This window comes from Ovis canadensis, chromosome 9 (assembly GCF_042477335.2).
Source record: "Ovis canadensis isolate MfBH-ARS-UI-01 breed Bighorn chromosome 9, ARS-UI_OviCan_v2, whole genome shotgun sequence".
Taxonomy (NCBI): Eukaryota; Metazoa; Chordata; class Mammalia; order Artiodactyla; family Bovidae; genus Ovis; species Ovis canadensis.
Genome location: NC_091253.1, coordinates 84,312,694 through 84,340,575, shown reverse-complemented (window position 1 = coordinate 84,340,575; position 27,882 = coordinate 84,312,694). Strand labels below are relative to the sequence as shown.

Sequence of the window (27,882 nt, the reverse complement as noted above, 5' to 3'; positions counted from 1 at the left end):
AGTGGGTAGCCTGCTTTGCTTCCATCACTTTTCTCTTGATGCTCACACCCTGGTAAAGTACTTTGCTTATTTAGTGCAGACGTCTCCAGAATGGCATTGCTCTTCTTGTGGCAAAAAGATCAGGACAAATGGAGTAAAGCTTATATAAACACATTTTGAAATTTTTTTGAAAATTGAGGATTTGGTCAGAACATGATTTGGTTAACTCATGTAAGATTATTTTTTTCTGTGAAAATGCAGCAAAACTTTTTTAAAGGCATAATTGACTTCACTGATCTGGGTGACTTTGGCTAAGGCTTTCCATTTCCCTGTTGCAATCATACCCACTTAAAAATAATTCATTTTTGAGGTTGTTGTTTTCAAACTTGATGGAAAAAGATGGCTAATTCATGGCAGTTGAGTTCCAGATTCTGAACAGAGGGTTTAACATAATTTATTACACTTTCCATAAGTCACATTTAATTTATTAGTTATTCTTGAAGTTTTGGGAGAAAATTCAATACCAACTGGAAAGCTGTAATTAAAAGAGCATGGAGGAGCAGGGGCACTTCAGTTGTGTCCACATCTCTGCGACCCTATGGACTGTGTGTAGCCCGCGAGGCTCCTCTGTTCATGAGATTCTCCAGGCAAGAGTACTGGAGTGGGTTGCCATGCCCTTATTCTCCAGGGGATATTCCTGATCCAGAAATCGAACTCGAATCTCTTAGCTCTCCTGCATTGGCAGGTGGGTTCTTTACCACTAGCGCCACCTGGGAAGCCCCAGTAACATCATAAAGGGAAAGAAAAAAGGCTACCATTTACCAAGCTTCTGTTGTGTGCTAAGCAAATTACAGATAATGGGGGGCTTCCCTAGTGGCCAGTGATTAAGGCTCCATGCTCCCAATGCAGGGGACCTGGGTTCCCTGGTCAGGAAACTAGATCCGACATGCTGCAGCTAAAAATCCTAAATGCCGAGACGAAGAGCGAACGTCTCACATGCTGCAACTAAGATCTGGCTCAGCCAAATAAACTGTTGGGGATTACGAGTGAAATGACACAGAACAAGACACACAAGAGACAGACGACACGCACACTCCGGCCGGAGGAACAGAACTGGGTAAAAAACTAATTGCCGTTTATTATAAAAGCCCCCTAGGCAGAATTCCAGACTGCATGAATAAGCCTTTTCAGCACAGCACAGGTGCATACATGTTATCGTATAGCAAAGGGGAGTAAAATCCTAGTCTACTGTAAAGTCTGTACAAAGCCCTCTATTCCTTCTTTATCACAAGAAGGGAATGCTCCCTCGTTTGCAAGGGACCATTAAACTCAAGACTGTGTCCAGACTCTTTGGCAGAACGCCTCATTTGCAAGGATGTCCAGCCCTAGCAGATAGGCCCGTTTGCAGGCACATCTCTGCTATTAACCCTTCATAAACAAATATTAAACAAAACCCCCCAAATTAACAGACATTATCTCATGTGAAAACACATAATTTCAGAGATTTGCTCAGTAAGGGAGAGAGATGCTATTGTTGCTGCTTTCCCCTAAGTGCAAAGATACCTGCATTGATCGAGTGTTTCCTGTGTCCCAGGCACTCTTCCAAGCCTTTACATCTACTCACACAATTCATTATCCCCACTTACAGATAAGGAAACTGAGGCACAAGTGATAGCAACTTGTCCAAGGCTATCTAGTTGTAAGTGGCAGAGTCAAGTTCCAAACTCAGAGAGTTGGGCTCTAGAATTCATATTCTTGACCACATCCCCACACTGCCTCTTGTCACTAACAGGCAATTCATTCATTAAGCAAATATTTGATGAGCATCGACTCTCTGAAGCCATTATTCTTTCTTAAGGATTCTAAGCCAAATGAGATAACGCTCTTATCCTTGAGAAGCTTAAAATATACATAGATGTTCAGGAATATGCCTGCAGTCAGTGACCACATTCAACCCAAGAACTTTACAACTAGCTCCTGTTTCCTGGAAGTGTTCACAATTCCATTCAAATCACTGGACAGCATCTGGCAAGAGGGACCCTGTGCTCCTGGCTTCTGTTCTAGAGGCCCTACTCTGGTCCTCTCTGAGGGTAAGGAATCCAGGGGCCATGGGCTTCATCCACCTGGAGTCTGGGCCCCAACTCCTCCCTTCTAACCTCCCTGCTGGGTACCCAGGAACTTGTAATCCCTGCAAAGCCCTGACCCTATTTCCAGAGCTTGCATTGAAAGCAAGCTCCTTCGAGGCAGATTTCAGCCCCCAGCTACAGATTCCTCAGCCAGAGGAGGGGCCAAGGGCATTGATTTGGAGGAGGAGAGCATAAATGGAACACGGACTTGCGGGTTCACAGGGACATGTGTCCATAAGGACTGTTGCAGAGCAAGACTGACATGGGGGCAGGATGAGGAGTCCCAGACCGGGCAGCTCAGCCCACTCTGCCATGTTCAGCATAGATCTCCAAAGACACAGAGAATCCTACCTTAGAACCTGGCCTTTCAGGTTGTTATGAAGATAATCTGTTGAGATAAGAGAACATATTTTCCCTAAGTGTGCTAACTTTTTTTTAATCAACCTTTAGAAAGTAGATATATGGTACGACGGTTTCCATTTGCACTCTTACCCAGGCCCCACAAGCCTGTTCACAGGTTTTGAGTGGGCAGTTGTCCAATCTCAGCACTTTTTAGGATTCGTTCCACATGGGGTTTCAAAGTCCCTCTGCTTTCTCTGCCATCACCCCCACTTCTCCCAACTGGCCACTAAAGCCCCTACAATGAGTGCTCCTTGGCCACTGGGGGGCCTCCTCCTCCCCCATCAGCTCCCTCCCATCCAGTGGGTTCCATGCACCACTATTTCAGTCACTTCCCAGGCTGTCTGTCCCTCTTACCTTCCCCAGCCTTGCCTGAGCCCTCATTCATCTGGAACTTGCACCCCAGTGGCTGAACTCTGCCGAGGAATCTCCACAATCAGCAGGATGGAGTCAGCAGCCTCAACTGAGCTGAAGACTGGTCCCCCAAAATGCACAGCTCAGTCTCCCAGTCTCTAAAATAATGATGGAATCCTTCTGTGTTTTTCCCAATCTCTGAAACGCTTCTTTACTTCACTCTCAGTGACTAACTGTGTTTCTTGTTTCACAGAGAAAATAAAACCCATCCCTTTGGAGAACCCTCAACATCCTAGTTCTAACCTGGAATCCTCTCAGCCCTCCTCATGCATTCCTGTTACAACAGTGCAGGTAGGGGTGCCCTCCTCCCACGGGAGCCAATCGCATCCCACTGCTGTGGCTCTCTCCCTCTTTATCCCCAGATTTCAGTGTTCTCGCCTCCTTCTCGAGCCATAAACACATGCTTTTGTTGTTGTTATTCAGTTGCTCAGCCATGTCCAACTCTTGGCGACCCCATGGACTGCAGCACACCAGGATTCCCTGTCTTTCACCATCCCCTGGAGTTTGCTCAGACTCATGTCCATTGAGTCAGTGATGCCATTCAACCATCCCATCCTCTGTTACCCTCTTCTCCTCCTGCCCTGAATCTTTTCCAATGAGTCGGCTCTTCACATTAGGTAGCCCAAGTATTGGAGCTTCAGCTTCAGCATCAATCCCTCCAGTGAATATTCAAGATTGAACATTCTCTAGTTTCTTCTATTAAAACAAAAGTTCGGATGTGGACTTTCCCTCCAGCTGCTACATTGCTGCCTCATTCTTCACCCCTCCTTTACTCTTGACCTGAGTCAGTTTGGCTTCCACTGCCAGTATTCCAATGAACTGGACCTCCTTGATGTTAGATCCCGTGGTCCACTTCTCGGTCCCCATGTGGATGCAATCTGCATTGTATAGGTGCACTGTTGGAGAGGTCTCCTCTCTCAAAATCTCTTATGTGCCACTCTCCTCTGATGATTTCCCCTCGATTTCCCTTCCTGGCTCCTTCCCTCTATTCACCCTGCAAATGTTGAACATCCTCTGCGCTCATTCCCAGCCTTCCCTTCCCGTAGTCTCCCCCTGGGCTCTCACTAACTCCCGTGGTCCCCATCCAGAACTTTCTTCTGGGCTCCAGCTTTATATTTATCTACTGCCAGTTTGACATCTTCCTACAGATGTCATCTGGGCAGCTCGAAGTCAACAAGATCACAGTTTCACTGCCACTGCTCCCTAATCTGGCTCTGATGACCCCATATTCCTGTGTCTTTCCACACTCACCACTCCAGCTCAGCAATATTCTCCTCCTCTAAGAGCCTCAGGAAGCTGGGCTGGTAGAGTAACTTTTGAGGTGCTAATTCACATGGGATGCTGAAACATCGCTGGAGTCAGTCATAAACACAATGCTGGTTCATGCAGGTTTCCATTCCTATCTCCTGTCGCTGGCAAAATGTCAGCAGGCCCTATTTCCAACTGGTACACATATTAGATACCTTATTTAGAATGTGAATATGTGTCAAGAAAAATGGATTGTTATTTATTACCCTCCACAGCCTAGTAATAGAGGATTTTTCAAAGCTAGGTGTGGACAATATTTTCATCCTTCAAGTTTTTGAGATGCCTGAAGAAATTATTAAGTTGTGGCTGAAGTATCAAACATGAAGTCAGATGCTGGAACAGAGTTAAGTTGCTTTTCATAAGAAAGAGAGGAAGACTGGGGACATAAGAGATTGAGCTTTAAGGGACAGGGAGCAGGAGGCAGGAGCTGAGGAAGTTACTAAAAAACAAGAACAGAGAAGGCCAAGATATTTGGGGAAGACATTTCTTCAGATATATTTAATATACTGATACCTCCTAAATTCATTTCTCTAGCCAAGATCTCTCTCCTGAGTTCTAAACTTGGAGCCAGGTGATAAGAAAAACCAGCACTTATAACCATCTTCCCAGGTGGCGCAGTCGGTAAATAATCTGCCCATGCAGGAGACACAAGAGACACAGGTCTGGGTTGGGAAGATCCCCTGGAGGAGGGAATGGCAGCCCACTCCAGTGTTCTTGCCTGGAGAATCCCCATGGACAGAGGAGCCTGGCGGGCTACAGCCCATGGGGTCGCAAAGAGTTGGACATGACTGAGCACACACACGCATGCACACACACACATCACCTACAAAGTCACTGTCACTACATTCTAGCAACTAAGTCAAGTGCTTTACCTATGTGAACTCAAGTCATAGAGGCATCACAAATTCAACTGAAACAGTATTCCTCATCTATCTGCCATTTCCAGACCTCTCCATGCTGATACAATCTTAGTTCACCTCCAGGATTCCTATTCTCAGCAACTGGCAAACCTGTCCACCCCACTCCTTCCATACTCCAACATCATTGTCTCTAAGAGCCTCTTAATGCTTTCGCAGGACCCACTCCGGCGTCTTTGCCACGTATTCTCCACCTTCCTCCAGAGTGAGAGTTCACAATCACAGATCTGATGTTAACAGTGTATGGCTTCAAGCTTTCCAACATTTCCCATCGCTTTTAAGATGAAGTCCAAATCTCTCTCTCTGGTTGTTTCCATGCCCGAGCTGGTCCAGCCCACTCCTCCACCTCCTCTCATGTTCACCTCATTTCCTTGGCTCACAGTGCTCCAGCTCTGGGGGCCTTTTATATTTTTCTAGAACTCCCTGGCACCTTCCCAGCTCAGACACTCTTTCTGTTTGGACGGCTCTTTGGGTGGTGACTTTTACAAAGTAGTTGGTTATTAAAGGAGCCACTTCACGCTAGAACTGATGGAAGCAGATATTCTGTTAGAGATGTTGAGAATTCTCTGTTCCAGAGGGCTCATTCTTCTTACAATCTTAAGGTTAAGAAAAAAGGCACAGGGCATCTGAATTTCAATGGGCTGGGGAAACCTCCGCATCCTAGATAACTGCACCTCTTCTGCCTCTCACCGCTGAAACCAGATTGAAGACAGTGCCAGGGTGTCTTAAAAGGTGTCTTCCCCTGCAAACCCTTCAGGGGAAGGGCCAGCCTGGGCCCTTGGATTTCGCAGGCTCTGGACTCAGCATGAGGAGGAGTCCCTGATCTTGGCTCAGGGAGTCTTTGCTCACTTCTGCATTATGGGTTCTGATTAGAACCTGCCAGAGGGACATCTAAGAGCTCTGCCCTAAACTAGATCTTCTTTAGCCCACATTATTCATTTCTACTATGTTCCAGGAATGCCCTGAACTTGCCCTGAACTGGATGCTGTTAATACATACTGAATGCTACAGACAATGTAACTTAGCCTACATTCTATATGTTATATAGTATATAATGAATACTATACCTATATTCTGTATACTTCATAAGATATATTAAACAGTACACATTATAGTATATATACAATTGATAATAAAATGTATTAGATGGGTATTATATCTACTGGCAGTGTTTTGTCATAATAGGTATTTAATAATATATGTTGAATGAGGAAAGATACCTCAATATAATAAAGGCCATATATGACAAACCCACAGCTAATATCATACTCAGTGTTGAAAAGTTGAAACCATTTCCTCTAAGATCGGCAATAAGACAAGGATGCCCATTCTCACCAATTTTATTTCACACAGAGGTGGAAGTCCTAGCCACAGTAATTAGGCAATAAAAAGAAATAAAAGGGATTGAAATCAGAAAGGAAGAAGTAAAACTTTCATTGTTTGCAGATGATATAATACATATAGAAAATCCTAAAAATACCACAAAAAACTATTAGAATTACTAAATGAATTCAGTAAAGTTGCAGGATGCAAAATTATTATACAGAAATCTGCTTTATTTCTACTCACTAAAAGTGGGCTTTCAGAAAAAGACATTAGGGAAAAAATTCCATTTACAATTGCATCAAAAAGAATAAAATATTTAGGAATGATTCTAATCAAAGAGATAAAAGACTTGGAGAACTGTAAGATATTGATCAAAAAAATTGAAATGTCATGAACAAATGAAAAGATATACCACACTCATGTCTTTGGAAATATTAATGTTGTTAAAATGATCATACTCTGCAAGACAATCTACAGATTCAATGCAATCCCTATCAAAATACCAATGACATTTTTCACAGAGCTAGCATAGGGCTATAATCCTAAAATTTGTATGGAAATGCAAAAGACCCAAATAGACAAGACAATCTCGAGAAAGAACAAAGCTGGAAGTATCACAAGTCCTAATTTTAAACTATAATGCAAAGCTACTGTAATCAAAACAGTACGGTACTGACATAAAACTTACCCATAGATAAGCGGAACAGCACAGAGAGCCCAGAAATAAACCTATGCTTATACGGTTAATTAATCTATGACAAAGAAGCCAGGAAAATACAATGGGAAAAAGACAGCTTCTTCAGTAGATGGTATTGGGAAAATTGAATAGCTTAATGCATCAGCATGAAACTAGACTACTTTTTCACTGTATACAGAAAAATAAATTAAAAATGAATTAAAAATCTGAAACTATAAAAGTCCTAGACGAAAACATAAGCAGTATGCTCTTTGACACTGGTCTTAGCAATAGTTCTTTGGATCTGTCTCCTCATACAAGGGAAACAAAAGCAAAAATAAACAGTACTACATAAAATTAAAAGCTTTTACACAGCCAGTTCAGTTCAGTTCAGTCATTCAGTCGTGTCCGACTCTTTGCGACCCCATGAATCGCAGCACGCTAGGTCTCCCTGTCCATCACCATCTCCCGGAGTTCACTCAGACTCACGTCCATCGAGTCCATGATGCCATCCAGCCATCTCATCCTGGGTCGCCCCCTTCTCCTCCAGCCCCCAATCCCTCCCAGAACCTATTGAATGGGATAAGATGTTTACAAACAATTTATCCATTAAAGGGTTAATATGCAAAATATGCAGAGAACACATACAAGTCAACATAAAATGGGCAGAGGATCTGAACAGACATTTTTCTAAAGAAGACATACACTAAGTGGATGAAGTGACAAACATATATATATTTTACTATAATAAAATTATTTTTAATTCTCAAAAAAAAGACACACAGATGGTCAACATGCACATGAAAAGATGCTCAACATCACTAATTATTAGTGTTGATGACACAGAGAAAAGGGGAACACTTATGAACTGGTAGTGGGAAAGTAAATTGGTACAACCACTATGGAAAACAGTATAGAGATCCTCAAAAAAGTAACAGTGAAGCTACCATATGATCCAGCAATTTTACTTCTGGATATTTACTGAAAGAAAACAGAAACACTAATTTGAAAAGATATATGGGGACTTCCCTGGTGGTCCAGTGGTTAAGAATCTGCCTTGCAATGCAGGAGATGAGGGTTCAGTCCCCGGTGGAAGAGCTAAGGTCCCACAGGCCACAGAGCAACTAAGCACACACACTGCAACTAGAGAGCCCGTGTGCCATAACGAAAGACACTGCATGACACGATGAAGATCCTGCATGCTGCAACGAAGACCTGATGCAGCTAAACAAAGAAATAAATGATATTTGCACCCCTATGTTCATTTCAGCATTATTTACAATAGCCAAGATGTACAAGCAATGTAAGCATCTATCAACAGAAAGATGGATAAAGAAGATCTGGTATATAGACAATGTAATATTAATCATTTAAGAAGAAATGAAAAGTTGCCATTTGCAACAATATGGGTGGATCTAGAGAATATCGAGGCAACTGAACCAAGTCAGAGGAAGACAGATTCTGTGTGATCTTATTTAAATGTGGAATCTAAAAGCCAAACAAAACAAGCTGAAAACAGACTCATAGATACAGAGAACAAAAGAACGGTCACCAGATGGACAGGTGAGAAGGTGGGTGAGATAGATGAAAGGGATTAAGAGGTACAAACCTTCAGTGATATAATAAATGAGCCACAAGGATGTAATATACAACACAAGGAATATGGTCAATAATAATTTAATAACTTTGTATGGGGACAGATGGTTATTAGACTTACCATGGTGATCATTTCATAATGGATGCCAATGTCCAATACTATGTAGTACGCCTGAAACTAACCTCCTACTGTACATCAGATATATTTCAACTAAAAAAATAATATATGTATACTTTTGGAAGAATGAAAACAATATTTATTCAACACTATGAAGTTCTGCCAGAGCTTCAATAAATTGAGGATTTATTCTTTCAACCCTTCTTTCTTAGCTGTCTCCTTAAGGCAGTTTCCTTCTTTTCCCAGTGTGTTCTGGTTCCTTTGGGACAAGGGAATTCTTTGGTTTACCCAAGTCTGAGCTCGAGGGGTGCTCCCATCAAGCACACAGAGTTGAGCGTGCACCACGGAATGAAAGGCTGACAGTTGGGGTAGGAACCCTGGGAATATCAAGGCCACTAATGGATTTGGAGGGAAGCCAGCCATGCCTTAACAGAGGATCCAGAGGGACTGTTCCGAGTTCCCTGAGGTTCCTGAGGCTCTTTTGCTTTCTTGAGACCAAAGTTCAAAGTCGCAGAACTGGAAAGGGTATTAGCGACACAGACTCCGGTCCAACTCTCTCAGAAATTATAAGGCCCTACTCCCTGCTTCCCAAACCAAGTAGGAGAGGCAGGGGCTCTGATTCTTCCTTCATTCTTAACAGCAATAGTTTCTTTTCCTGGTTCTGGGTCGTCAGCTCCATTGCTTTAGAAACAGGTGGCCAGAAAGCTTGAGAGTCCCTTGCAAGGTTCCCCGGGATGTTTGAGTGGAACAAATGTGGAAGGGAGGGAGGGAGGGAAGGAGAGAGGAAGAAGGCATGAAGGAATAAATAAGGGGGAGTGGATGGCTGCGCAAGAGCCTGGGAGCCATAACCACAGCTGGAGGGGCTGAACCCCTGGAGGGACATCCACCCCTGGCCCCCCTCCCATTCCCAGGCCGTCGCTCCTAAGTCCCCCGGTCGGCTGGGCGCCCCCAGGGAGGATGCGGGGGAGAGTTTGAATCGGGGACGGGTAGGGAGCTCGGCGAGGGCGAGGGGCGGCAGGGGGCCGAGAGGTGGGGAAGGGGAGGGCCTTGGAGGAGGAGAGGAGGGGCGCGGGGAGTGGGCGCGGCGGAGGGGGCGGCGGGCGCCTGGCTGCGGCGCGGGCGGGAGGGCTGGCGCGGGGACCCAATGCCGCCGCCGCCGCCGCCGCCGCTGCCGCCTCCTCGCGGGCCGGGGCTGCGCCGCCAGGGCTGAGCCGCCGCCGGAACCAAAAACCCAGCGGCTGCCGGGCGCGCCCGCAGTGCGGGAGGGACGATGGGCTGCGGCGGGAGCCGGGCGGATGCCATCGAGCCCCGCTACTACGAGAGCTGGACTCGGGAGACGGAGTCCACCTGGCTCACCTACACCGACTCGGACGCGCCGCCCAGCAACGCCGCCCCGGACAGCGGCCCCGAGGCGGGCGGCCTGCACGCGGGTGAGTGCGCCCGGCCCCGGGCGGCGGGGGCAGCGGGGCGCCAGGGCCAGCCCAGACCCCCGCAGCGTTCGGTGCGGAACGGCGGCGGCGGCGGTGGTGGTGGTGGTGGGAGGGGGAGGCGGGAGACAGGCAGGCAGACAGACAGACGGGACCTGCCTTGTGACTGACCCGCCCAGGCCCAGGGAGGGGGTGGGCCACCCAGAGACCCTCAGGGAAGCTGAGTTAGTCCCCGAGCCTCGGGGGAACCCCGCACCTCCGGGCCCCCGCCGGTGCCCGCTCATTGGCAGGGTCGGATGGGGCGGGAGGACAGCGCGCCCGGCTCGCACGCCTTCTCCGCAGCCCACCCACGCCTCCAGCCCTCGGGATGCGCCGCCGCCGGGATTTGGCCACTGTGCACCCATCCGAGGCTCTCCATCCACTGGCCTCTTACCCCTCTCTCCGTTGATGTATAGACTGACCCAGATTACCTGGGTGCAGTCTTCCTCGTGGCTCCTACCTTTTCTCCTGTCTCGGGTTTTTGAAAACCAGAGTCCTAGTTCAGGGCATAATAAATGCCGGCCGCACCATCACCAGTTCTGCACTTAAGCTACTTTACAAGCAGTTGTTTCCTAGTGAAGACTTCCCTCTCCACTCCACCGTGCCCCGACGCTTAATAACAGGCAGGGCATGAGAGTGGATTACTACTGTAAATTAAATCCTCGTACCATTCCCCCTCTGGCAGAAATCTGACAGAAGGATATGTAGAGAACTTTTTGGACCGGTGACAAATAAGATTTTTTTTTTTTTTAAGCAGAGAGTAATGATTGTAGCGTAGAGATGAAATTAGATTAACTGTTGCCACAGACTGACCTTTAATCATGAACGCGTTGGTGATGTTAAAAGGAAAAAACTTCCCTGCTTATTACATGGATGTTGTCAAAAGCCATATCAATATTTGTATAACAATCTTTTAACTGTTTCCTGACCCCTTTGTGTTGCTTGCATTTTGAAATATTGAAATCTAAAATAGAAAATGAGGTTAATTGGAAGAGTAACATATGTTATAAGGAGGAGGAAAGAAATGTCAACTGCTCTTAAACCATCCTTAGTCCTAAATTCCTGCCTCCAAAATAAGAGCTGTCCCTTTTAATCCCGAGACTCTGTCTCCATCTTTTGGAACCAAGCTGGCTCCTTTTTCAGATGAACTTTGTGATTCCCCCCTCCCCTTTTTTTAAAGCGAGAATTGTCTGGGAGAACTGCAAGGCAAACGCTGCCTTTGTCTCTAATTCCTCTGACTCACAGTAGCAATCGTAATGGTCATTTTGTGTTGCTGATGCTTTCAGTGCCTTTTCAAATGGTGTGTTGGCTGAATTCCATGTCAGAAGGAGGGTAAGACATGAGCCTTCAAAACTGACCTGGAACATGTTAGATGTTATAGCATGTCCCAAGGAGGTGTACTGAGGTACTTCCTCAGGAGAGACTCCAAAGACCAGAGCTACACTCCTAGGAAGTAAGGTTAAAAATATCTAATGTGGAAAAGAACAAAATACAGCTTCAGGGAATGGTTGCTTTGGTGACAGGAAGTATATGTGTGTCTGTACACATGTGCAAGTGTGGGAGAGTTATTATGGGATGGCTAAATATGTCCATATTAATTTGTTTCCAATGCTTATTCATTTATTACTCTGCCATCCTGAGTCATGTCCCGTCATGCATCATGAGATCTGCAACAGGTGGTATCTGGGGCAATCACGCTCATTCGTGGTACCCTGCCATACGTGGGACAGCCCTGCCAGGCAAGTGGTCCTGAAGACCTGAGTCATTCACAGGAATGGCTCAACTGCTGTCTCAGAACAGCCCCCTAAAATTGGCAAGACTTTTAGATGGGCAGGATCATTTCAATTCCCTAGAAATTTCCATCAGCCTCAGAGGAGAGGAAACATTTCTGAAGGTCAGCATGGAACCAAGCATTCCCTGGGCTACAGTCACCCTGGGCGATTAGCCAGCGTTCTTTATTTTTTTCTTCCCTCCTGCTCCCGGAGTCTTATCCACCCTCTGCCCGTGTGCCACCTGTTAATTCAATTCCAGGCTTCTGGGGGGCACTGCACTGGTCCACAGTGATTGTGTTGTGGTAAGAAGCCAGACGCCACATTTTCCTGTTCCCATCAACTCTTTTCTGATGGGGGGACAAAAGGAAAACCAGGATTTAGGATAATTCAGATTGTAAAAACATCACTGGGCTTCCCTGATAGCTCAGGAAAGACAGGTTCAATTCCTGGGTTGGGAAGATCCCCTGGAGAAGGTAATGGCAACCCACTCTGGTATTCTTGCCTGGGAAATCCCATGGACAGAGGAGCCTGACAGACTACAGTCCGTGGGGTTGCAAAGAGTTGGACACAACTGAGTGACTAAACAACAACAAAATCGCCACTAATGGCTTCATGGCTAGAATTCTGGAGCTGGCGGGGGTCTCTGTTCAAGGCAGACTGCACAGCCTCCCAGTCCCTTCACACTTCTTGCCCCTAGCTCCCTCAGGCCTCAAGAGTCCTTTCTTTCTGGGCCCCTGGTCACTCTCTTTTAGTATCCCATTGAAACCACTTTTTATTCTGGCCACCCCAGCCTCAGGAGTTCTGAGTGCAGGGAGTGGACTCATAGCACGCTGTGAAGCCGCCCACTGGGGTCCTCTGAATGAGTAGGCGCTTCATCTAAACCTGCCCTCCTCCTGTCCAGTCTTCCTAAGTTTCCTCCTGCTTTCTCTGCCTTACATCTCTTGTTGCTGATGTTTGCTTCCCTGAATAAGTTTAACCTAGACTCCTCAATGGCACCCCACTCCAGTACTGTTGTCTGGAAACTCCCATGGACAGAGGAGCCTGGTAGGCTGCAGTCCATGAGGTAGCTAAGAGTCGGACACCACTGAGCAACTTCACTTTCACTTTTCACTTTCATGCACTGGAGAAGGAAATGGCACCCCGCCCCAGTGTTCTTGCCTGGAGAATCCCAGGGACAGGGGAGCCTGGTGGGCTGCTGTCTATGGGGTCACACAGAGTTGGACACAACTAAAGCGACTTAGCAGTAGCATCAGCAGCAGACTCCTCCAAGGGCGGTCTAGAACAGCAGGAGGGGAGGGAGCTAGGGGAGTGCAGAGAACTGAGTCATTCATTCTGCCTGGGGAGGGGCCCGTGTGCACAGAGCCCTGCAGGAGACCTCCCTTCAGAAACAGGACTGCCCCTGCAGGCCGCACCCAGCTGATGACCCCTGATCCCCTCCCTGAGTGAGGGCACCTGTGGAGAACTGACCTCTGACTGCGTGGTGGATAAGCCTCCCTCTCCACCAGCTCGACCTATAGACCTGTTACCACTTGGTAATATTTTCAAACAGTTTTTAGAATTGGAGTATAGTTAAATTACAGTGTTGTATTAGTTTTAAATGTACAGAAAAGTGATTTTATATATATATGTTTGGTTGGTCAAAAAGTTTGTTCAAGTTTTTCGTAAGATGGTACAGAAAAGCCCAAATGAACTTTTTGGCCAACCTAATATATAATACATATATGTGTGTGTGTATATATATCCTTTCTCAGATTCTTTTCCATTTAGGTTATTACAAGATAGTCAAATGATTATTGATTAAGGCCTGTACTCTTAGGAATGACAGGGAAGGGGTCTTCCCACTGGCCATTGTAGTCCTGCTCCTAACACTGGGCCTGGCCACAGTAGGACCTCAAGCGATCTCTCTTGAATGAATACATCTCCCAAAATGTTTCTGTGTCCATTTCGTCCTTCCTGTAGTCCGCAGAGTTGATGTTTCCTTTCCTCAAGAGTTCTACCCGCTCTTCCTTTTCAGGTTCTCATCCACCTGGTGGGTTGCATAGTAAGAAAACCTCCCCACCTCTCTACACTCCCTTTGCCAAACACAAGCCTGTTTGTTTTAAGGGTGGTTTTGCAAAAATGACTTCAAGAAACAGGTGGCAACAAACCCGGGCCTTTCATCAACATCTGGGAATCTCACCTCTCACGACCCTGGTCTCCCGGGTGGCCGCCCGTCCTGCCCCAGGCTCTCCAGGCGCTTTGTCCAGCCCGGTGAGACCAGCGGTCACATTGGCTTGTTCCCACCTCCATCTTTTGGATTAGCCTGGGAGCTCCACTAGAGACTTGGGTCCCCCGCTGCCTTTCTGTCTTCATTCTCGTCGGAGCGTGAAAACCTGCCAAGCTCACTTTCTCGCCCGGCTTTCAAGACCTCCTTGAGAGGACGCCCTGTGCCTTCGTGAGCAATACAAGTCCTGTGTGTGGGGTTTATTGGTTTTCTACGTAACCCCAGAGATACTGCTCTCTCTCTGTTTTTCTCTTTCTTTTTGTCGACTCTGGTCCACCAGGTCCCGGTCTGTTAAAGACCACGACACATACTGTTCTTCACAATGGCTATACCAATTCACATTCCCACCAACAGTGTAAGAAGGCTCATTTTTCTCCACACCCTCTGCAGCATTTGTCATCTGTAGGCTTTTTGATTAGGGCTCCTCTGACTGGTGTGAGGTGGTACCTCATTGTGGTTTTGATTTGCATTTGTCTAATAATTAGTGATGTTGATCATTTTTCATGTGCCTGTCAAGCCATCTGAATGTCTTCTTTGGAGAAATATCTTTTTATGCCCATTTTTTGATTGGGTTGTTTGGTTTTTTATTATTGCATTTAATGAGCTGTTAATATATTTTGCAAATTAAGTACTTGTTGGTTGCATCACTTGCAAATATCTTCTCCCAGTCCATAGGTTGTCTTTCTGTTTTGGTTTTGATTTCCTTTGCTCTGCAAAAGCTTATAAGTTTGATTAGGTCCCGTTTATTTTTTTTTTTTCTATTGCCTTGGGAGACTGCGCTAAGGAAACATTGGTACAATTTATGGGTTTGTGTCAGAGACTGTTTTGCCTATGTTCTCTTCCAAAATGTAACCTTTTCAGGAGATAGAGTTCTTACAGAAGTAATCATGTTAAAATGAGGTCATTACAGTAGGCTATAATCCAATGTGACTGGTGTCCTTATGCAAAGGGAAACGTGAGCACACAGACAAACGCCCAGAGAGAATGCCATGTGAAGACAAAGGCAGACACTGAAAGCAAGGAAGGCCAAAGACGGCCAGCCAACCAGCAGAAGTTGCAGGAGAGGCATGAAGCAGAGTCTCTGTCACAGCCCCCAGAAGAAATTAACCCCGCCAACACCTTGGTCTCAGACTTCTAGCCTCCAGAACTGTGACGAGACATTTCTGTTAAGCCCCCCAGTTTGTGGTACTTTGTTACAGCCACAGAATACTGATAGAAATGTTCTTGTGAGCCCAGACACTGAACATTTGGAACTAGCAAGAGGATTTCTGTGGTCACTACTTCACACTTCCTTCTGAGATTGCATCTCTTTCCTTGTCATTTATATTCAAATAGCATTTACTGAGCATCTACTATAAGTGAGCATTTTTCTTTGGGGATATTAGTATTCCCTGGGAAAGGAGATGGCAACCCATTCCAGTATTTTTGCCTGGAGAATCCCATGGACAGAGGAGCCTGCTGGGCTACAGTCTATGGGGTCCCAAAGAGTCAGACATGAATAAGAGACATTAGTATTCATAACTCTAAACCTCATACATCATTGCCATCAACATCTACTAGATGAGGAAAAACTGAGGCTTAGTGAGCTTAAGAGACTGAATGGTTTGAACACAACATTGTGAATCAACTATGAAGAACATTAAAAAAATATAACAATAGAAATAATAAAAGAGATTGAGTGGGGTCACCTATCCAGGAAATAGAAGCACCCAGGTTAGAATCCAGATCTCTTGTTTCTAAATCCAGGGCAGTGCTAACTACTGAGCACAAATTTAGGGCCCTCCTCCACCCCATCTGCCTTTGGCTTATTTGAAAATATGAACCACTTGGAGTGGGAGCCTCCTGCCAGCATTCTCCAGGCGAGAACGCGAGTCCTTGAAGTGATGCCCGCAGCCCTGTGGCACAGATGCCGCCCCTGCCGGTGCTGAGTGCCCCTGGGCAGGGCTGCCGGAGCTGCCCAGAGAATCACCTGCATCCCACTCACCTGCTGGGCTTGTTACAGATGGAGCAGTCTTTGGGAAGAATAATCTTTTTTCCCGGTTTCAAATGCAGTGTATATTCCTTCAGAGAATTTAAAAAGTGCAGAGAAGCACACAGAAGGAAACACGCCTCCATTTAGGTTTCATCCTTAAGGTCCTGAATCTAGGCTTATGTGGTGTGTGTTGCAGCTTCTGTAGGGGTTATGTTTAAAGTTTGGTTGGGGGAAATGTAAAAGAGCCTTCGAGTTGCTTGGAAGCCCAAAGGCCAAGGGGGAAAAAAAAAACTTTTTTCTCCTTGTGTTCAAAAAAATATTTAGTTACAGATGGTGTGTTAAGTCACTTTAGTCATGTCCAACTCTTTGGCACCCCATGGACTGTATAGCCTGCCCAGGCTTCTCTGTCCATGGGTTTTCCAAGCAAGAGTACTGGAGTGGGTTGCCATTTCCTCCTCCAGGGAATCTTCCTGACCCAGGGATTGGATCGTGTCTTAGTTCTGCTGCATTGACAGGCAGGTTCTTTGCCACTAGCACCACCTAGGAAGCCCCTTAGTTACAGATGGTGACAGCCGAAGTCTAGGTGGTATATGGGAAGAGCAGGCGGTGAAGACCATGGATGGGTGAAGGGATTTTTCTTCCTTTTTTTTTTGCTAAGCAATGTAGTTGAATTCAGGTTAATTACATACTGCAGGCTTCCCTGGTGGTTCAGTGGTAAAAGAATCCGCCTGCCAGTGCAGGAGATGCACATTCAATCCCTGGGTCAAAAAGGTCCCCTGGAGAAGGAAACGGCAACCCAGTCCAGTATTCTTGCTTGGAGAATCCCCATGGACTGGAGCCTGCCAGGCTCCTCTGTCCATGGAGTCGCAAAAGAGACTCAACAACAACAACAAATTACATACTAGGCTAATGAGTAGTGTGAATCCATTGTGTGTAAATCTCTTCATGTCCCTTCTACCTCCCTTCCGCCTCCCTACAATTTGCTCAGGTTGAGGATGCTGTTTTACATTCTGCCCAGCTGTTTTCTGGGATTTGTCGTTGCTTTGTGGATGTAGAAACATGATGTGTGTGTGGACCAGCTCTCTGTCTGAGCCTCAAATGCCCACGAAATCATGCAAGTTGGCTGCCCAATGTTGGGGTTGCTTCAACCCCATACGCTCCAGCTCTGGGTCTCTGTGTCAGATGGGATAGGTACTGTCTGCCTACATCTTGCCGTGTGGCTTCTGTGTTATGAAGCAAAGCCAGGAAGCAGTAGATTTTTCTTAATCTAGTCCATCTGCTCTACGAATAGTGCCCATTTCTCCTAGATTCTGGATTCGGTTGTCTGTTAGTCTTCACTTTAGGGATTGTTGTGAGTCTTGGTTTTTTTCTGTCTTCTAGGCATGTTAACAGCCAGTTGGGCAAGGCTGAGGCAGCTGCTCCTAACCAGATGCCCTTCAGCCTGGAAATCCAGTCCCAAAGTTCTTGCCCTTCTCTTCTCAGTCACTGAAGCAGCCTGAGACAGCCACACACACCGCACCACCTCGCCAGATCTGTCTCTCTGTTTACAGCCTCCTTCTCATGTAACTGTGTCCTAACCTCTCTCTTCATCCTCCTCCTCCTTGTTATTTTGCTTGCAGTAGTATAGTTTGGTGGTTAAGGAATTAGACTTTAACAACAGACATTTCCCAAGTGTGTGACTTGAGCAAGTTTCTTAGCTTCTCTGGGTTTCGGTTTCCACACTGTAGGACGGGAGTCGCTGCAGAATTACTGTGCTCACAAGTGTGAAGGACGCACGTTGTGTTTCAGTGCTGCTCTCCTGGCACCCAGGATCCCTTTACCTCCTCAGTCTTGCCCTGAGCTTACTGTGCCAACTTCAAACCCAGGGTCACCCCTCCTCTGTTTCTGAGTTGCCCAGAGTTGCCGTGGAAAGTGGTGAGTGTTGGTGATTGCATCCAATAGTGGTTCATGCCTGGAACCTCAGTGTTCTTACCAGTTCTTGGCAGTTCTATTGATTCCTTATTAATATGCTGTTTTAGTCTGTATGTGACACTCCCGACATTATTGTTTCTTGCCCTCTGAATGCTAAAAACATCGAAGACTTGCTGTGAATTCTCTCATCTTTCCCTCCAGTCACCTGCTGTGCATCCTTCTTGCCACTCCAGCATTTTTAGACGTCTTTAGCCATCCTGTCTCCTTACATCTGCCTGTTTGGATTCTCAGTGCACTGATGGGGTTGCTTCTTGATGTAACAATAGGTGAGGCCATCACAGGAGGTTCCATTATCTTTCCCACTTAACAGAAAGTCTGGAGGTCAGGAGCCACACCACCACTTAAGGCTGCTATCCAGGCTGGGCTCTTTGAGCTTATTATTTTGCCATCCTTGGTGTGTGGATTTCATCCTCATAGTTGCAAGTTACTATGACATCTTATTTTAGATAGGAAGAAGGGGAAAATGTAGAAAGAAGCATTCCACCTAAATTGGTTTTTTTTTTTTTAATCTGTAAAACAGTAGATATCTCAGGACCCAGTAAATTTGCTTACACTTCTCATTGGCCAGAAGCATGTTATATGGCTGTCACAGGCTTCTAGAGTCTAGGAAGTCAAAACTTTTAGCTGGGTTCATGACACCTTAAAAGTAGTGGGTCCTTGTGCCAAGAGGAAAAAGGGGAGAGCAGAGGCTAGGTAGACTGCAAGCAGGTGCTGTACCTTTAATCCTAAGACTGTGTCAGAGAGGAGAGAGGATTAGCAGGAGCCAAGGGGAAGGAGAGGAAGTGAGGGGAAGGCAGGTCTGCCAGAAACCCAGATAACATAATGACTGGCGTTAGGAGTTTGCTGCAGTAACAACACATTCTAATAATAATTGTTTGCAGCATTCCCCCGTGTCAAATGAATTGATAAAGGTGAATATTTGCTGAAACAGTTACGTGTGCCAATATTGAGCTAATCTTAGAACTAACGCAGCAATAACTCAAACTGAAATCTTTTGAAACGGTCTCTTGACATCAGACGCTGTGCTGTGTACACAGACATGTGGTGGCCACTTCTGTCTTTGCTGCTTCATTTTCTTGTAAAGTTGATGCCAGCCGGAAGCTGATGTGCCCTCAGGTCCTCTGTGGCACCCATTGCCAATGAGTGGGAACATTTGTGCAGGTTCACTGTGCAGGGTGACTCTAAGGCCCGGGCTGGAGGCTTCTGCTAGGGGAGCAGCAGACAGCCAATTGGCTCGTTTAAAGAATTGACAGTGTTTCTTGTGAAAGTTAAAAAAAAAAATCACTCTGCTATTGTCTCTAGGGCCGCTGGACTTTAGGGCATGGGGAAACCGAAAGGATTCGTAGAAAATAGCAGGGCTGTTCGTGAAACCGGTCGTCATAACAACAGGGTGCAGCGGCAGTTACAAGGGAAGTGGCGATGGGCTGGTGCCGATCATAGGAGGAACCATTCACACTTAAACATCTCCATAAACAACAGGTGTGTTTGACCACAAGGCCACAATAGATTATTACGTCCAAGAATCGCTTTTCAAGGACAGTCATCGTAGCAGTCAGGCTCAGATTTGCTTGCTGGGAGATAAATGATGTGTGTGCCAACACTCACAGTCACAACCCCTGCCTGTGAGCGTGGCTTCTGGTAAACTGTGTGCAGAGGACGTGCCAGGCCTTGTGTATTCAGTACCTAGTGCTGTTTACCCCATTTTACAGATTGGGGAAGTCAGGGAGGTGAGGCACCTTGCCCAAGGGCTGCACTTCAGGTTCTCTTGGGGATCCTAAAATAAAGCCTGCACCCCAACCCTGGGGCTTCAGATACGGTAGGCGGGTGGGGCCAGAACTCCTGCACGTTTAATAGCTGCTTTAGGTCCGCACTGAGTGGCATTCCCCCTGTCAGTGGTGGGGCCGAGATCCTGCATTTCTAATAAGCTCTTGAGTGATGCTTGGACCTCTCAGATAGAAGGGAGATTCTAGATCAGAGGCTGGGAAAACTTTTCGGTGAAGAGTCAGATGGTAAACATTTTAGGCTAAGTGGGCCACTGATCTCTGTTGCAGCCACTCAACTTTGCTGTTTTTAGCACTGGAGCCACCAAAGGAAAAGATACATAAATTAGTGAGCATGGCCATGTACCAATGCTCACTCCTGTGATTCTGAGGCTGAGTCAGGTTTAGGAGCCAATGTCTTTCATCCCAAAGGCAGAGTGGAAGGGAGAAAAGAACAAGATTTGCGGTTACTGGTCCTCGCCCTCAAACACACCTCTGGCAAGCTCAGCACATACAGTAAGCCCTGAAACAATGTTTGTGGAATGAGCAAATAAATGGGATTAAATGCTTTTCTCACCTGGAAGGCAGTTTTGAAAGACTAGTAAGGTGTCCCTGATAACATTAGGTCATTAAGGTATTAGGTATCTTATTATGCAGCTTCCCCAGTGGCTCAGTAGTAAAGAATCTGCCTGCCAAGCAGAACAGTGACAGACTTTATTTTCTTGGGCTCCAAAATCACTGTGGACAGTGACTGCAGCCATGAAATTAAAAGACACTTGATCCTTGGAAGAAAAGCCATACATAGGCAAACATAGACAGCGTATTAAAAAGCAAAGGCATTACAAAGGTTTGTCTAGTCAAAGCTATGGTTTTTCCAGTAGTCATGTATGGATGTGAGAGTTGAACCATAAAGAAGGCTGAATGCTTTGGAACTGTGGTGTTGGAGAAGACTCTTGAGAGTCCCCTGGACTGCAAGAGTATCACACCAGTCAATCCCAAAGGAAATCAACCCTGAATATTCATTGGAAGGACTGATGCTGAAGCTGAAGCTCCAGTATCGTGGCCACCTCATGTGAAGCGCCAACTCATTGGAGAAGATCCTGATGCTGGGAAAGATCGAAGGAAGGAGGAGAAGGGGACAACAGAGGATGAGATGGTTGATGGCATCACCGACTCAATGGACACGAGTTGAGCAGCCTCCGGGAGATAGTGAAGGACAGGGAGGCCTGGCCTGCTGCAGTCCATGGGGTTGCATAGTCGGACAAAACTGAATCGACAGCGTGCACACACGCCCTCTTGGGTTGAGTGGGATTTGGGAAGAAAACCTTGTCGCAGCATCACCCAGAGTAAAGCTGGCGTTCCTGGTTCTCTCAGGAGGTGTCCCTGCCTTGGGTCTCCAGGAATGTCGGCATCCTTCTGTCCCTTCATCAGAGGTCGTCGTTGATTCAGAGCCGCGAGGTAGCTGCTGTGGCCTGAAAGGCTTTTTCCCAGCTGCATCCTGTGCTTCCTCTGTGGGTGCGGAGCTGCTGCTGGGAGGTGAGAGGAATAATCAGTCATTTCCTTGTGTCTCTTGGAGCTCTGCTCACCATTCCTTAACACCCAGTTCCTGCCATGGGCTGTAAGGTCAGAGTTGGGGTGTTTAAAAAGTTGCTGTGTCTCTCTAAGCTCTGCTTACCATACGGTTGATGATGGTTCTGGGCAGCTGCTTGCTCTTATGATGTTTACTTTTCTGAATCAGGTGTTTCCTTTGTAGAGGCAGGGGCGTCTAGCCATTACATAAATGGAAGCTGCCAGACATGTTAACATAGGAGCCCAAGGAGAGTTTGCCCACGGCCTTTTCTCTTTTGCATGTGAATTCACAATTCAAACGCTGATTATTCATGCAATCCCCAAATTGCATGTGGTTTGGTGGTTCAGTCGCTAAGTCATGTCCGACTCTTGTGACCCCGTGGACTGTAGCCTCCCAGGCTCCTCTGTCCATGGGATTGTCCAGCCACGAATACTGGAATGCAATGCCATTTTCTTCTCCAGGGGGTCTTCCCGGCCCAGAGATCGAACCCAGAAACCCAGTGCAGAGGTCTCTTGCACTGCCAGCAGTGGGAAATGTAATAAAATCTCATATGACAAGGTGATTTAAACATGCGTGCAGACACCCATACACCGATTATATTTTCGGTTGAGCATGCATGCTTCCCAGCAGATACCAACTGGTTGCAGTTGCTCAAAACAGTTCTGGAACCCCACAGTCATAGCCTTAGGCACTTTCTCTTTTCTTTTTAAAAAACTTTGTTTACTTATTTTTATTGAAGTATCCTCAGGCATTTCTAACATTAACATTTCAACTTACATAAAAGTTTAAAACTTTAAAACTATACAAATGAATACGCATACTTCAAACTGGGAGAATAGTGTAATGAACCCCTTTGTACCATCATCCAGCTTCAACATTATCAACACACAGCAAATCTTGTCTCCTTTCTGCATCTATCTGTGTTCACCTACTGGATTATTTTGAAGCAAGTTTGGGAAGTCGTTTAAGTAAGTACTTTAGTATGGCTGTCTAAAACATAAGGATTCTTTTTAAAAAGATACAACGTTGAATTATATGAAACTGGTATTTTTGCAGGTTGAAATGTAATATCAATTCTGTGTTTCAACTGAACTGCAGTACCATTAGCACACCTAAAAAATTGATGAAAATTCTGCTAATATAACCAGATTCAATCACTGGCCAAATCTCACCCATGACCTCATAATGCTTTCTCTACAGTTGGTTTGAATTGGGATGCAAGCAACGTCCATACATTGTGTTTGGTTGATGTTTATCTGGCTATCTCTCAATTTTCTGTTGTTAAGATTGCCTGTGACAATCTAATAACCGTCCACTGTTAAGTTCCTTATTAGCTTTCAGTCATTGATAATCATTGCCCACATCAGTTACTTCATTAGGACTTGCAAAATGGTGATATTCTAACATTTCTTCAACATTCATTAGATATTTTATGAAGAATAACTTCCTTGTTGCCCTTTTGGTTTCCCTGAAAAGGCAGTTAAATGTCCACTTCTTTCCCTTAATTATCAGTTCCCAATTTTTTTCCCGGTTTCCTCCAAAGGTGGAACTATCATTATGAATTCATGGATTTTTAGCATATTTGATGAGTTTTAGTTTGTTGCATGTATTATTATCTATGTGTGTGTATGTTTCTAAACTGTTCCATCTTTGATGAAAGGGAGCTTCTCAGTTCTATTCCTTTTTACACAACTCCCGTAGTCTTTGATAGTCCTTGCTTTCTGCTGTGATATTTTTTCTAGACTTATATTGTATTTTTTCCTGTGCTAGACTAGGAATTAACCATTTCCCTGAGGAGTCCTGGTTCCTTTCATTGAAATATGATATTTAGAGACTTGAGCTTGGGCACTTGGAGTGTTCATTGCTGTTGGCTTTGTTGTTTATGAACCTTTGCAGTGGACAGAGCTAGGAGTTGTTTTCTTTTTTAAAGAGATATTTGTATTGATATTATTTGTTCAAAATTTGGCTTTCCTTATTTTTTTATTTTATATTCTTTTTTTTTAGATGCTGAAAGCCTTGGTTCCTAACAACATTATAAGTCCTTATTTACTTTTTATGTATCTAACAGTATGCTACTGAAAATATTTTTAGATTTTTGTGGGGTTTTGTCCTTAGGGTATAGCATAATAGAACTATATAGTTAGAATGCTATGTTTAACAGTAATCTGAAATAATTTCTTGCTGTATATGGTTAAGCTTAGAAGTAAGTGCATTTGTTCACTTTGTGGCCAAATTGTTGCTTTTTAAAAATTTAGTTTAATTTTGTTTTATACTTAGGTAAAAACTTTATATGGGTCCAATGACAAATCTGCAAAACAAGCTCCATATAAGAAGTCTAACTTCTATTTCTAGCCCCTCTGTACCCTTTGTCCTCCTCGTTTGATACATTTAGGGCTTCCCTTGAGGCCCAGCTGGTAAAGAATGCACCTGCAATGTGGGAGACCTGGGTTCGATCCCTGGGTTGGGAAGATCCCCTGGAGAAGGGAAAGGCTACCCACTCCAGTATTCTGGCCTGGAGAATCCCATGGATTGGATAGTCCATGGGGTCACAAAGAGTCGGACATGACTGAGCAACTTTCACTTTGATATATACACCACCCTTATGGCAGAACGTGAAGAGGAGCTAAAAAGCCTCTTGATGAAAGTGAAAGAGGAGAGCGAAATGTTGGCTTAAAGCTCAACATTCAGAAAACGAAGATCACGGCATCTGGTTCCATTGCTTCATGGCAAATAGATGGGGAAACAGTGGAAACAGTGGCTGACTTTATTTTTCTGGGCTCCAAAATCACTGCAGATGGTGATTGCAGCCATGAAATTACAAGATGCTTACTCCTTGGAAGAAAAGTTATGACCAACCTAGATAGTATATTCAAAAGCAGAGACATTACTTTGCCGACTAAGGTCCGTCTAGTCAAGGCTATGGTTTTTCCAGTGGTCATGTATAGATGTGAGAGTTGGACTGTGAAGAAGGCTGAGCACTGAAGAATTGATGCATTTGAACTGTGGTGTTGGAGAAGACTCTTGAGAGTCCCTTGGACTGCAAGGAGATCCAACCAGTCCATTCTGAAGGAGATCAACCCTGGGATTTCTTTGGAAGGAATGATGCTGAAGCTGAAGCTCCAGTACTTTGGCCACCTCATGTGAAGAGTTGACTCACTGGAAAAGACTCTGATGCTGGGAGGGATTGAGGGCAGGAGGAGAAGGGGATGACCGAGGATGAGATGGCTGGATGGCATCACGGACTCGATGGGCATGAGTCTGAGTGAACTCTGGGAGATGGTGATGGACAGGGAGGCCTGGTGTGCTGCGATTCATGGGGTCGCAAAGAGTCGGACACGACTGAGCAACTGAACTGATGTTTATACAGTATGTACACACACACACACACACACACCACACACACACACACACACACATACACGTATAGTCACATGTTCTCCTTTTAAAGATAAAAGGTGGCATACTATACCCTCTGTTTTGTGCCTTGGCCTTTTCACTCAACAATATGCTCCAGAGACCACTTCAAAGCAGTATATAAATTCCTCCTTCTTTTTTTATAACTACATAGTACTCCGTTCTGTGGCTGTGTCATAGTTTATTGGGGTTGTTTCTAGACTTTTACTAGGCAACTAGTGTTGTCCATATGTTTTTCACTTCTAATGTATGTTTAGGTAGATTATTAAAAGCGGGATGACTCGGCCAAAGGCTGACTGCAAACAGGTATTGCCAGATCCCCCTCCACAGGATTTCTACCATTTTGCTTTCCCATCAGCAGTGTCTGAAAGTGCCTGTTGTCCCATGTGTTTGCCAACAGAGTATACTGTCCAACATAGGGAGTTTTGTCACTTTAATGGGTAAGAAACTGGGTAGTTTTAATGTACATCTCTGTGAGTGAGGTTGCTGTTCTTTTCATGTGATTATGGGCAAATTGCCTTTTCCCCAGACGTATACAATCTGTTTACGTCTCTAGACCTATTTTTTTTGACCATATTCAGTAGTTGCAAATCTTCATTCTTGGAAGATGACTGAGATATTTTGAAGGGCAAAAAGTCCCTATAGTTATTTAGTGAATGAAATTGTTGGGGTTTTGCTCTCGGGTGGAGCAGCTGGAGCTGGCTGGGCATTTCCCTCTGAGTACAGTCCGGGGGCTTCTCCATATGGTCTTTCTGCATGGGCTAGCTTGGGCTTCCTTACAGCATGGTGGCCTCGGGACAGTCAGATTGTTTGCATAACTGTTCTGAGCTCCAGCGCATGTCCCAGCTAAAAAGGCAGAAGCTGTATTAACTCTCACGACCTAGCCTTGGAACTCATGGGGGTGTCACATCTGCATTCTCTTGCTTACAAGTGAGTCACAAGCCTGGCCAGGTTCAAAGGGAGGGAATTATACACCACACCTTGAAGAAGGAATGGCAAGGTTCTAGAAGAGCATGGCAGTTTTAACAACTGTGGAAGTTCTGAGATCTTACCTGACTAGTTAGCCTGTGACACCCTCTTGGAAGCTGGTAAGACAGGAGACTCCTGGGTCAGAAACAAAGGGCTTGATCACTGTGGTGTAGTGAGCCTCACAGGAATTACTGTTTGCATCAGTTCCCCCTTTTCCCAAGTCTCACAGGGGTGACGCCTGTGGGCCCAGATGGATTCCTTCACGGGCAGTAGATTGCATTACAGGAGACTTACGTGCCTGCGAATCTACTGAAACTCTTATCACAAAGAGTGGTATTGTAAATGCGGAGTCGGAGCTCTATGCAGTGCATTGATCTGGCTGATCTCTTCTGCCCACATCAAAGATCAAAATCAACCTTCTCCCTTGGTTTCACCACCCCCACCACTGGTGAGTTTCCCTTCTACCTCTGCGTATGTTTTCTCTGCCTCATTTTCCCTTTTGGCTCCTCTTTCCTGGTTCCCCCTCACCCTCCTCCTGTAGGTATGTGGCTCTTCATGTCCTTTCCAGGCTCTCTTTCATTAAGCATGCTCACTCCTGGGGAAATCATCATATTTCCAACTGCTCCAAAGACATCTGGCTGCTGTCAGCTGTGCATGTGTGCTAAGTCGCTTCAGCTGTGTCTGACTCTGTGCGACCCTTTAGCCTGGAGCCTGCCAGGCTCCTCTGTCCATGCGATTCTCCAGGCAAGAATACTGGAGTGGGTTGCCATGCCCTCCTCCAGTGGATCTTGCCAACTCAGGGATCGAACCCAAGTCTTCTGGGGCTGCAGGCAGATTCTGTATCCCTGAGCCACCGGGGAAGCCCTGCTGTCAGCCAGGTGCTTCCAGTTCGGTTTTCCCACAAATTAACCTCTTCTTCTACACACCTGCCTATCCTGTTGTGCATTCCCTTTCTGTTTACCACAGTCATCCTCTGGTTATCTGGGTGCAAGACTTCAGAGTTATTTTTGTTTTATACCTGCCTTTATCTCTCTTTTTGCACATCTGATATGGAACCGAATCCCACAGACTGTCTCTGAAGTGCCTCTGGGAATGGATTGATTTCTTTAGGCCCCAGACTAGTGCCCTAATTCAGGGCCTCCTTCATGCTCACCTTTGAACAGCCTCCCATTGACCTTCCTGCACATGGGGCAATCTGGTGGCAAGGCAGGCACCTCTCTCACCATCCCAGGCTTGTCTCTCCCCAGACCACAAGCTCAGTTGAATTGTTTTGGATTTCTCAACTAGTGAGCAACCGTCTTTCTCCTTTCCTTCCTTCCTTTCCACAAATGCTCTTTGGCACCCACTGTGGGTGGGAGGGGCCACTATTTTAGATACTGTAGAAGAGAATCAGACAGACAAGACTCTGCTCTTGGAGCTTATGTTCAGATGGGATGTGATGGTGATAGTAATGGTAATTACCAAGGTGATTTTAGATATTTGTAAGCACCGTGGGGAAAGAAAAAAAAAAAAAACACCTAGGTAATGAAAGAGATGGAACTGGGGATAGGGTGGGGGCTAACAGATTGGGTGCTCAGAAAAGGCCTCTTTGAGGAAGCGATATGTGAGTTCACCTGTGAGTGGAAAGCAGGGCGGGCCTTGTGGACGTCGGGCTGACCGGCTCCTGGACAGCCCCGGGCGAGTGCAGAGGCCCTGAGGCTGGAATGAGCTTGATGTGACTGGAGGCAGCTGAGAGAAGGGGTAGGAGGAGAAGATATGTGTAGGGGACGGAATGCGTAGCCCCTACCTCGTGGGTGATGGGCAAGAGTGTGGGCTTCGCTCCAGGGGCAGTGGGAGGCAGGACTGGGATTACCTCCATGGAGGCTG

General features: G+C 45.8%; 1 protein-coding gene across 2 annotated transcripts in view; it reads left to right on the top strand.

The window, feature by feature from the left end:
• Positions 1 to 9,908: 9,908 nt before the first annotated feature.
• Positions 9,909 to 27,882, top strand: part of BAALC (BAALC binder of MAP3K1 and KLF4) — a 92,105-nt gene continuing 74,131 nt past the window's right edge. The window contains exon 1 of one of the 2 annotated variants that reach the window (XM_069600419.1): positions 9,909 to 10,289. In XM_069600419.1, the coding sequence (XP_069456520.1) occupies positions 10,130 to 10,289 (160 nt within the window). In that variant the 5' untranslated portion in view covers positions 9,909 to 10,129. The remainder of the gene's footprint in view (positions 10,290 to 27,882) is intronic. The other variant, XR_011259045.1, reaches the window with a different exon arrangement.